The sequence below is a fragment of the Gorilla gorilla genome, chromosome 11, assembly GCF_029281585.2.
Source record: "Gorilla gorilla gorilla isolate KB3781 chromosome 11, NHGRI_mGorGor1-v2.1_pri, whole genome shotgun sequence".
Taxonomy (NCBI): Eukaryota; Metazoa; Chordata; class Mammalia; order Primates; family Hominidae; genus Gorilla; species Gorilla gorilla.
The window spans coordinates 93860536-93871732 of NC_073235.2; the positions used below are offsets into that span (position 1 = coordinate 93860536).

The 11197-nt window shown below is 38.8% G+C and overlaps 1 protein-coding gene across 9 annotated transcripts in view; it reads left to right on the forward strand.

Moving 5' to 3' along the window:
- Positions 1-10332, forward strand: part of MYO1B (myosin IB) — a 179656-nt gene extending 169324 nt beyond the window's left edge. For all 9 annotated transcript variants that reach the window (XM_004032967.5, XM_019022522.4, XM_055379286.2 and 6 more), the window contains 2 exons: positions 1279-1406; positions 9007-10332. In XM_004032967.5, coding sequence (XP_004033015.1) covers positions 1279-1406; positions 9007-9130 — 252 coding nt within the window. In that variant the 3' untranslated portion in view covers positions 9131-10332. The remainder of the gene's footprint in view (positions 1-1278; positions 1407-9006) is intronic.
- Positions 10333-11197: the final 865 nt, after the last annotated feature.

The following is an 11197-nucleotide window of genomic DNA, read 5'->3' on the forward strand; positions in this document are numbered from 1 at the left end:
GAATAAAGTTAATCACTTTTATTGACCAGTTAACTTTACTTTTTGAGACTAATACATAGAAATATCAAGATGTTTTAAATTTTGTTTTCTCCTGTTTTTTCTTCTATGTATCAACTTAGTAAATGTCTTAATGTTCATCTCTAATCTGGGGGTTTATATTAAAGGATACAACTAAAATAAAATAACCGCCAGTTAATTTTAACCTAAATAATTTTTAGTGTTCTGTGCCTTTAGCTTAACCAGGACTCTTGGCTTGGATGCAGTGGTTACATGTAGGTTCTGGAATTGGTCTCACTCGCTTTATGATGATTTTGGCCAAGGCATTTAATTTGTGTGTGCCTACCTACTTTTTCTCATCTTTAAAATGGGGATAGTAAGAGTGCCTACTTCATAGCATTGTTGTAAGGATTAAGGATTAAATGAGACACTGGAGGAACAGGGCCTGTCACATAACACATAGTCACTGAATAAACAAAAGCTACCAAATATTGATCATATGTAGGGACATGTGTCTAGCTAATAATGTTACTCTCTGGCCAACCCTAAACTTAGAAAAATCCCCAAAGCTTCCCTTAGCCTGTTTACCCTACTTTGGATCTTAACTTAAAGGGGGCATATCAAATACTAGGACAGTGATTCTCATCCTCAGTGACACATGTAAACAGCTTGGGAACTTTAAAAATTCTGATGCCCAGGCCATACCCCTATGAAATCAAATTAGAATTTCTCAGAAGGGGCACAAGCATCATGTTTTTTTTTTTTTTTTTTTTTTTTTTTTTAATAAACCCGGATGATTCCCTTGCACAGCTAAGGCTGAGAGCCACTGCCCTAGGATATTTGTTGGAAGTGTTGTCGTTAGGGTTTTAACCAAATCACTGAGAGGTTTTTTAATCAAGTCCTTCAGAAGAGTTGCGGGATAGGTCCATGCTCCTCAAACCTGAATGTGTAAACCCATACCTGGAGGTTGTGTTGTGGTTTCATATTCACTGGGGCTGTGGTAGGGCCTGAGATTCTGCTTTTCTAGCAAGCTCCAAGTGATGCAGATGGTGCTTCTGCTGCATCCACCAACTTTAGGTAGGAGGAGATTAGGTAACCTTACTAAAGTGCTCTGAGCAAGTTGGAAGAAACACTGCTTTTGTCATTATTGTTTACCTTGGGAGAATGGATTCCAGGATCTGATGTTTTAAAGAGACTGTAAGTATGTTTTTAGCCAAGCCTGTAAATATTGACCTTCTAAGGTATCTTTAATTATGACCGACTCTTGGTTTGTCCTTGCAGGGCTCAGAAGCAGCTAGTAAAGGAGACTTTCTCTTCAGCAGTGATCACCTGATTGAAATGGCCACCAAGCTCTATCGCACGACTCTCAGCCAAACCAAACAGAAGCTCAATATTGAGATTTCCGATGAGTACGTTCATGTATTGTTTGAAAACCCTTTTTCTCTTTTAGCTTTTTTGTTTTAGTTCAGCTCTCTGATCTCATTCATTAATACAACTACTTATTAAGTACCAGGTATGTGTCTAGTAGTTGTTCCACATGATAAATGGGCAGTGAATGACACTGACCAAGTCTCCAACCTCATGTACCTGACATCCTAGTGGAAGAGACCAGTATGTACAAATAAAATGATAAAATAGTTGATAAGATTTTGGCTAACAAGTGTTTATGGAGGAAAAAAAGGGTTAAGAGTCAGAGAGTAGGCCAGGCGCAGTGGCTCACGCCTGTAATCCCAGCACTTTGGGAGGCCGAGGCAGGCAAATCACGAGGTCAGGAGTTCGAGACCAGCCTGGCCAACATGGTGAAACCGTCTCTACTTAAAATACAAAAAAAATTAGCTGGGCGTGGTGGCGGGCCCTGTAATCCCAGCTACTCAAGAGGCTGAGGCAGGAGAATCTCTTGAACCCGGGAGGCGGAGATTGCAATGAGCCGAGATCGTGCCACCACACTCCAGCCTGGGTGACAGTGTGAGACTCCGTCTCAGAAAAAAAAAAAAGAGTCAGGGAGGCCTCTTTGATGTGGTGACATCTGAGACTGGTATAAATTTGAAATTTGCTTCTTCAATTTCTCATTAGGGTTCTCATTATAGAAGTTAGTTATTTGCATACAGGTTGGGGCATCCCCTGATTTATTGTATCTATCTATGTAAGTGTTTTGGACAAATCTGAGTTACTATGTTGATTATACTTAATTGGTTACCTTTCAATAGATTGTTTACCTGCTTATATACTTCTTTGCATGTCTAGATTGCTCAGGAAATTATATTCTTTTCTAATTAAGAATTTTCTAGTCTATTCTGTTTCAACTCTTCCTAAAAGTCTTTCTAAAATAAATGTACACCCATTTCTGCCCCTTTGTAAGTCAGACTCTCTTTGATATGTTAGGATTTTGCAGTGCTGTGGGCTTTTCTTAAGTTCTCATTGAAGTGTTTAGATTTGGGTGGGAGGTTGGGCTTCATGTATACTCTATATTGGAAATTGCTGTTCGGACTAAATAACTTTTCTTGTTAATGAGATCTTTCTCATAAAACAAAGAAATTAGGAAAAAAGATAATGGTTGGTGTGTTTCAGTTAAGGATTTAACACGTTAGGGCCTATTAGAGCTTTAAAATCCCTTTATAATAGTTGAAGTTTTTCATAATCTGGGAGAATGGGCTTTGGTGGGGCTGCTAATTCTCACTCACCATGGGAAGATCGTATGTATCCCAGACAGCAGAAGCTCCTCAGTGTACAGACGAAGCAGTCTCATAGTTGTCCCATTATGTGAATAAACTCATCTTTACACAGAAAGGAAATCACACCAACATCCAGACCACAAAGTACTGCTATTTTTAAGCATTTCCCAAACCGGGATTCTAGGAACATTGCTTGTACAGGATGCTAATAACGATGTACTGTGAAAAAATTGTTCTCTGATGGAAATTTAAAATCTTTCTTCACTACATTACATCTCAGAGCCCCTGAAATCTTGTTGTGATTCTCCTGAGGAGCTTTGCGGGGATAGCGTGTGGTGTGATTCCTAAACATAGTCAACCACAGAGCTCCTTCAGCAGCTCTCACAGCTTGTGTTCGAAGGTGTGCCATCTGGGAAAGGGGGACAGTTCGCTTCTGGGCAGCAAGGGCCCTGCCCTGTCACAGAGGGCGTGTGATGTTCTGGATGCCATAAGCTTTCAGTAAACAGTTGTCTGAGCGAAGATTTATAATGTGGCCACATGAAGAAAACAAACATTGGGTAGCATTATAATGCCTTTCATTCTCCAGTGCCTAATTATTGATTGGTCTCATAAAAATAAAACAGTTCATAGGACTCTACGTAGCACCCGTGGGTCCCTTCCCCAGGTGGCACAGGAAGCCTGCAGAGGAAGTTTGTAGGTAAGGATCGTAAATCTCCTTAGGGAGCATTTTGAATTTAAACGAAAATGTCCAAAGTCATAGGCAGGGGCGCCTGTTCCTTTATGTGTCAGCCCTAAGTGGCTTCGCTAGCTCTGTAGAACCAGTGTTGAAAACCACATGCAGTTTAGTGACTAAGCCCTTCCTTGCTTTTTCGTTCCCAGAAGTAGAAGTAGTTACTCTAACAAACCCAGATTCTGTAATCATTATGGATAAGTGGATGTCAGTTTATGGAAAGAGAGTCAAAGTCCTGTTTACTCTTTAGTGGATTTTTTTTTTTTTTTGAGGCAGAGTTTCGCTCTTGTTGCCCAGGCTGGAGCGCAATGGCACAATCTTGGCTCACTGCAACCTCCGCCTCCCGGGTTCAAGGGATTATTCTGCCTCAGCCTCTTGAGTAGCTGGGATTACAGGCATGCACCACCACGCCTGGCTAATTTTGTATTTTTAGTAGAGATGGGGTTTCTCCATGTTGGTCAGGCTGGTCTCGAACTCCTGACCTCAGGTGATCCGCCCACCTGGGCCTCTGAAAGTGCTAGGATTACAGGCGTGAGCCACTGCGCCCAGCCTCTTCAGTGGAATTTAAACTTGTACATATAGAAGTGAGAATTGAATTCATTCAGAGATTCAACTGCCTTATAGTTTCTAGTCCTTAAACTTCTAAGCTGTTCAATGTGTAACTAGATTGCATTTTAAGGATAACCTGCAAGATGTGTAATACAGTTATGCACCACATAATGACATTTTGGTCAGCAATGGATTGCACAGATGACGGTGGTCCCGTAAGATTGTAATGGAGCTGAAAAATTCTTCTGTCTATTGATGTCACAGCTGTTGTAATGTTATAGTGCAAGGCACTACTCACATGTTTATGCTGCTGCTGGTGTAAACAAACCTACTTCACTGCCAGTTCTATACAAGTAAAAGCACATACAATTATGTACAATATGTAACTCTTGATAATAAATGATGTTGTTACTGGTTTATGTATTTACTATACTATACTTTTTTTTTTTTTTTTTTTTGAGACTCAGTCTTGCACTGTTGCCCAGGCTGGAGTGCAGTGGCGCGATCTCGGCTCACTGCAAGCTCCGCCTCCTGGGTTCATGCCATTTCTCCTGCCTCAGCCTCCCGAGTAGCTGGGACTACAGGCGCCCGCCACCACGCCCGGCTAATTTTTTGTGCTTTTAGTAGAGGTGGGGTTTCATCGTGTTAGCCAGGATGGTCTCGATCTCCTGACCTCGTGATCTGCCCGCCTCAGCCTCCCAAAGTGCTGGGATTATAGGCGTGAGCCACCACGCCCCCCCCATACTGTATTTTTTATCTTTATTTTAGCCTGTATGCCTACATGTTAAAAAAGTTAATTGTAAAACAGCCTCGGGCAGGTCCTTCAGGGGGTATTTCAGAAGGCATTGTTATCTTAGGAGAAGACAGTCCCATGTGTATTATTACCCCTGAAGACTTTCCAGTGGGACAAGACATGGAGATAGAAGACAGTGAAATTGATGCTCCTGACCCTGTGTAGGCCTAGGCTAATGTGTTTGTATCTTAGTTTTTAACAAAAAGTTTAAAAAGTAAAAATAAAAAAAATTAAAATTTTAAAAATAGAGAAAAGCTTGTAGAATAAGGTTATAAAGAAAATATTTTTGTACAGCTATACAAAGTATTGTGTTTTAAGCTAAGTGTTATTACAAAAGAGCCAAAAAACAGCCGGGCCCAGTGGCTCACGCCTGTAATCTTGGCACTTTGGGGGGCCAAGGCTGGTGGATTGCTTGAGCTTAGGAGTTCAATACCAGCCTGGGTGACATGACGAAACCCCTTCTCAACAAAAAAATTAAAAAATTAGCCAGCCATGGTGACACACACCTGTAGTCCCAGCTTCTCAGGAGGCTGAGGTGGGAGAATCATCTGAGCCCGGGAAGGTCAAGGCTGCCCTGAGCCATGATTGCTCCAGTGAACTCCAGCCTGGGAGACAGACCAAGACCCTTCCTCAAAAACAAAACAAAAGTGTCAAAAATGTTTTTAAAATTGTAAAGTTTATAAAGCAAAAAGTTACAGTAAGCAAAGGTTAATTTATTATTGAAGAAAGAAAAAATTACCTATAAAGTATACAGTAATGTAATGTCCTAGGCCTTCACATTCACTAACAACTCACTCACTGACTCACCCAGAACTACTTCCAGGCCTGCAAGCCCCATTCATGGTAAGGGCGCTAGACAAGTACACTATTTTTTATCTTTTATGCTATTCTTACTGTACCTTTTCTATGTTTACTAAGTTTACACATACAAATACCATTGTGTTACAGTTACCTACAGTACAATAACACGCTGTAGCATCTAGGTTTGGGTAAATGCACTCACTCTATGATGTTTGCACAATGACAAAATCACCTAGTGATGCATTTCTCAGAATGTATCCCTTTTATTAGATGATGCATATTTCTAAAATCAAGTTCCCAAATAGAGTAAAAACTAAAGTGAATTTGTTTCATTAAACATTTTAAATATATGTGTGTGTATATACATATAGGTATACACGTGTGTACAATAGATACACATATATCATTTAAGTTATACAATTGGTTTTCTGAATATTTGAAATCCAAACAACTAATCCATGTTCCTTTTACCTTGAAATTCTAACTGGTATGAATGCCATGAAATAATACATTCCATGTTATTGTTTGTTGGAGGAGGATTTTCTCTTTTCTATGAGGTGAAGGTAAATAATAGTGCTTACCTCCTAGGATTGTCTTAAAGCCTGATCTAATGACATAGTAAATGGCCAAGCACAGTGTGGTATGTAGCAAGTCCTCAATATATCTTGCCTATTGTTATTTCTAGTGTGAATCTTTTTTTTTTTTTTTTTTTTTTTGAGACAGAGTCTTGCTCTGTCGCCTAGGCTCGAGTGCAGTGGCGAGATCTCGGCTCACTGCAACCTCTGCCTCCTGGGTTCAAGGGATTCTCCTGCCTCCATCCCCTAAGTAGCTGAGGTTACAGGCATGCACCACCATGCCCTGCTAATTTTTGTATTTTTAGTAAAGATGGGGTTTCACCGTCTTGGCCAGGCTGGTCCCAAACTCCTGACCTCAGGTGATCCGACCACCTCAGCTTCCCAAAGTGCTGGGATTACTGTCATGATCCACCGTGCCTGGCCTCTAGTGTGAATCTTAATCATGAATTATAGACATGGAAACAGTTAATGTAGGCCAAGTTTATTGGGGAAAGAAGTTCCTATACATTTATTACACTTAACAAGTGGTCTTTTTAATTTATTTTGAGACAGAGTCTCCCTCTGTCACCCAGGTCAGAGTCCGGTGGTGTGATCCCGGCTCAATGCAGCCTCCTCTGCCTCCTAGCTGCAAATGATTCCCCTGCCTCAGCTTCCCGAGTAGCTGGAATTACAGGCATGCACCACCGTCCCTGGCTAATTTGTGTATTTTTAGTAGAGACGTGGGTTTGCCATGTTGGCCATGCTGGTCTCGAACTCCTGGCCTCAAGTTACCTGCCTGCCTTGGCCTCCCAAAGTGCTGGGATTACAGGCATGAGCCACTGTGCCCAGCCACAAGTGGTCTTTGAAAATAAAAATGTGAAAGTGTTTGATTTTTAAAATGTGTGAATTTTCAATAAACCTGAAAGATTTTTTTTGAGACACATACATACAAGTATATATGCCAGAGATATATCTCAGATAGTTGAATCTGGAACTATAGCTGTCCTTTCCTCATTGCTTTCAAGTTGAAAATGAAGAACCCATTTAAAAGATCAGAAGCACTATCCTTATAAAACAACTGATGAATTAGAAACACATTTGCCTTGTTTCATTCTAGCAGATAATGTTTGCAAAATGTGGCCTCTTTAGACCTTGAAACTGAAACTAATGTATACAGAGCAGAGCTGTGGATCCTCACATCGCTGGGGGATGTCAGTAAGTGGTCAGTGGTTGTTAGGTTGACTCACTTTAATAATGTGCCATTGACTGAGAAAACCATCCCTGAGAATATGGAAAATGTCATAATGCTATGCTGATTATGAGGGTAGAGAGAAGAGATCACTGGTTTTGGAACTGGAAGACCTGGTTTCTGGCCCAGCGATGCAGCTCTCATGTCCCCCAGTGATGCTGTCCTCAGTTCAGGGATCTCATCATATACAGTTGGGGGTTCCTCGCAGCACCAGCACAGGGATGGTGTGAAGAACCCTCTGTGGATGCTCAATTGTACACCTAAAGTCATCTCTTTTCCCAGCAGTGGTCCACATGATACACTGAGGGAAAAATACACTAATGGATTTTTTTAATCCATGAATTAATATCTGTACACTAATGGATTTTTTAAATTTTTATAATTTTTATATAAATATTTTAATGGGTATTAAAGATATATGTGGTAGATCAAACACATGATTTTATGCATATTCTGTAGGTCACTATTATTTTGAAATACATTTAAGTTAGCAATAGCTATTAGCATACTATGCAGATAGTGACAAAAACTATGTAGGACATATGTGAGTAACCAGTGTTTAGAAGCCATAGACTAGAGGGTTGCCAGGCCCCTTCCTTTTGTGAAATTCTTTACCTCATTTTCTCAATTTGTTGATATTTTAATAGGAGCCCCCTCCCATATTTTTTTTTGCCATGGAAAAATGGAAATATAACCTGTTGGTCTTTCCATTTGAAACACAGAAATAATTCTTAGCCTTTCTACCTTACTAGAATATGATGAGTTAATGAACTTTAGTTTTCTTAGGGCTAAATGAGGACTACTGGAGGTAAATTGCATTGATACAATTCTATGTAAGAAGTGCTCATGGGAAGAAGTGATACAGGTTGAGTCTCCCTTATTCGAAATGCTTGGGACAAGAAGTGTTCCCAGTTTCTTGTTTTGGAATACAGTCATGTGTCATTTAACTTGGGGATGTGTACTAAGAAGTGTGTCACTAGGTGATTTTGTGCAAACGTCATAGAGTGTACTTACACAAACGTAGATGGTATAATCTACTACACACCTAGGCTGTATATTATAGTATAGCCAACTGCTTATAGCATGTTACTGTACTGCATACTGTAGGCAATTGTAACACAATGGTAAATAGTTGTCTATCTAAACAGAAAAATACAGTAAAAATACAGTATAAAAGACAAAAAAATGGTACGACTGTATAGGCCAGCGCCATCATAATCTTATAGGACCCCCATCGTATATGACTGACAGTGAATTAGGTATGTTTACATCAGTCACCACAAACATGAGTAGTGTATTGCCCTACATTAGGAGAGCTATGACGTCACTAAGCCATAGGCATTTTTCCGTGCTTATGGGACCACCATCATATATGTGATTCATTGTTCACTGAAATGTTGTTAGGTAGCCCATAGACTGTACTTGCATTATACTTAACGTTTCAGTCTTAATCTGAAATGTTCCAGCAAGCATTTCCTTTAAGCATCATGTCAGTGCTTTAAACATTTCAGAGTTGGGAGCATTTCAGATTTTCGGATTAGGTTAGGGATGCACAGCCTGTACTCGTCAAGATCAGTATCCATTAAAATACAAAAGCAAGTGTCATTGTAATCATGAGCTGTTTTGTGTATATTTTAATTTGTTTTATTCTTTTCTCCTAGGTTCCTGGTACAGTTCAGACAGGACAAAGTATGTGTGAAGTTTATTCAGGGAAACCAGAAAAATGGGAGTGTCCCAACATGTAAACGAAAAAACAACCGTCTCCTTGAAGTTGCTGTCCCTTAACTGGCGCCTCCTCTCTACTTTCATGGACTTGTTTCTTTGTAATAGTGCAATTTGGTTTTGTTTTATTTGGGGTTCATTGTATGTTTGGGAATCACCAAAGGCTTTTAGAGTTCTTTGGCAAAATAAAAATATTTGACTAATCAATTTTTATTATTGGAATAGTTTTAACCTTTCAAATACATGTTCTGTCCTGGAGCAGGACTGTAGAAACTAATAGTGTCTATTTTCATGTCTGATGTGTTCTTCCTTTAGTCATCATGTTAGGTCTGTGTACCCTAAATCAGCATATTACTCATAAATCATTAATTAATATAAGCATAGGAAATGGTCTTAAAAGATACTGCATTCATTCATCAGATATTTATTCCATGCCTACTCTATGCTAGGCACTGTGCTAGATGGTATGAAAACTTATTAGGAACCTTTTTGTTTTTGAGACCATTGCATTCCGGCTGGTTTGTGCTGGTTTAACGACATCTAAGAAGGTTTAGAAATGGTGAGACCAAAACAATAACTGCTAATGATGGACAGCATTATTAGGAACCCTATAGTATGATATTTAACAATATAGGCTTCAACAAGGGCTGGTCCTAAGAGGGGGCAGAAATGAATGACCAGGTTAAATCCCTCTACATGTGGTTTCTGTTTGAAAAAAAGAAAACTGACATTTGAACAGGACTTTTAATTTGTTAAAACCTCTGGTAATTACTTGTAACAGTAGAAAATAGAAGTCATTCTTATTTTAGAAAAAGTGACAGAAGCAGTCTAGTAAGATTATATGTTTCTGTTTCTGGTAAATACCATATATGATCCTCGAAATGATAATATCTCCAGAATATTGTTTTCACCCAAATTTGAGTAGATACTTTAAACACCTAACAAAGTAAAGGGCTAAAAGCCATTCAGATAGCAGTAAAACATTCTGTATGATGTGCAATAAAACATCCGAGATCTTTTTTGAAAGTTTTATTTATAATATACATTTTTGTATGAGAAAGGTGATTGGTACAGGGTGCCTATTTTAGTCATGGATCAAAATTTGTGTAATTTGCAGGGCTTTCTTTCTTTCTTCTTCAAATTTACAAGGGTTCATTTTGGAAACTACATTTTAAACTTTGGAATCAAATTGTTTCTTATTTGGGAGGATAATGTATATACATTGGTATTATGTTAAATAATAAAATTGTTCTAATTTGGTGCCATTTCCTGAATCACAACTGTATTTTTGTATCTCAAGCTATTTTCATATGTTGTGTGTCAATGTATCATCTCTCAGAAAGGTTTTACAATCCAAACATTATATGTTCTCTGTGTAACTGAATTTTACTTATCTTTTATAAACCAGAAACATTAATTGAAAATATTTTCTGGGGATTTTCTCTTGACTTGTATTTTTAAAAATTGCTCACATAAAGAAGTTCTCAGAAGTCTTTGTGTTTATTGGTGCAGGTAGAGGATGTAATTACTTAGATTCTTCTTGCCTTGTGCCTAAAGTGGTAGATTAATAGTTCCTGATACTGGTGAGTAGAAATTTGGGAACGAGAGGGTGTGGTGTTTTAAATAATATGCAGTATGTTCACATTGTTCAGCATGTAAGTAAGTGTTAAAATATATACATTACAAATTCTCCATCCTGTCAACCAGCTATCTGCATAGTTCCCACCCTCCCCGAAACATTAACCATTATTGTTAGTTGCTTTTGTAGTACTTTGTCCATATGTTTGCAAAAGGAAATCAAAATAGATTCTTACGTTCTTCTGCTTTAGTAGACAAAGGCTAGTATATTATATTGTAGCCATTGTTCTTTATCTTGCCTTTTTCACCTAGCAGAATATCATGAAGAGCAGCTCATTCTTCCATTGTATGGATGTGCTGTGGTGGATTTACCTGGTCTTCTACTCATTATCATTGGGTTGCTTCCTAAATGGAACTTGAGGATGGAAGACTAGGATGGAAAGGAGAAATATACCATAGGTCTACTTGTTAGATTTTTCCAAATACCTTATTTGCAGATTGTTCAATCAGTCTTGTCACTGAAGTATTCAGTAATTTTTGGTCATGGAACCC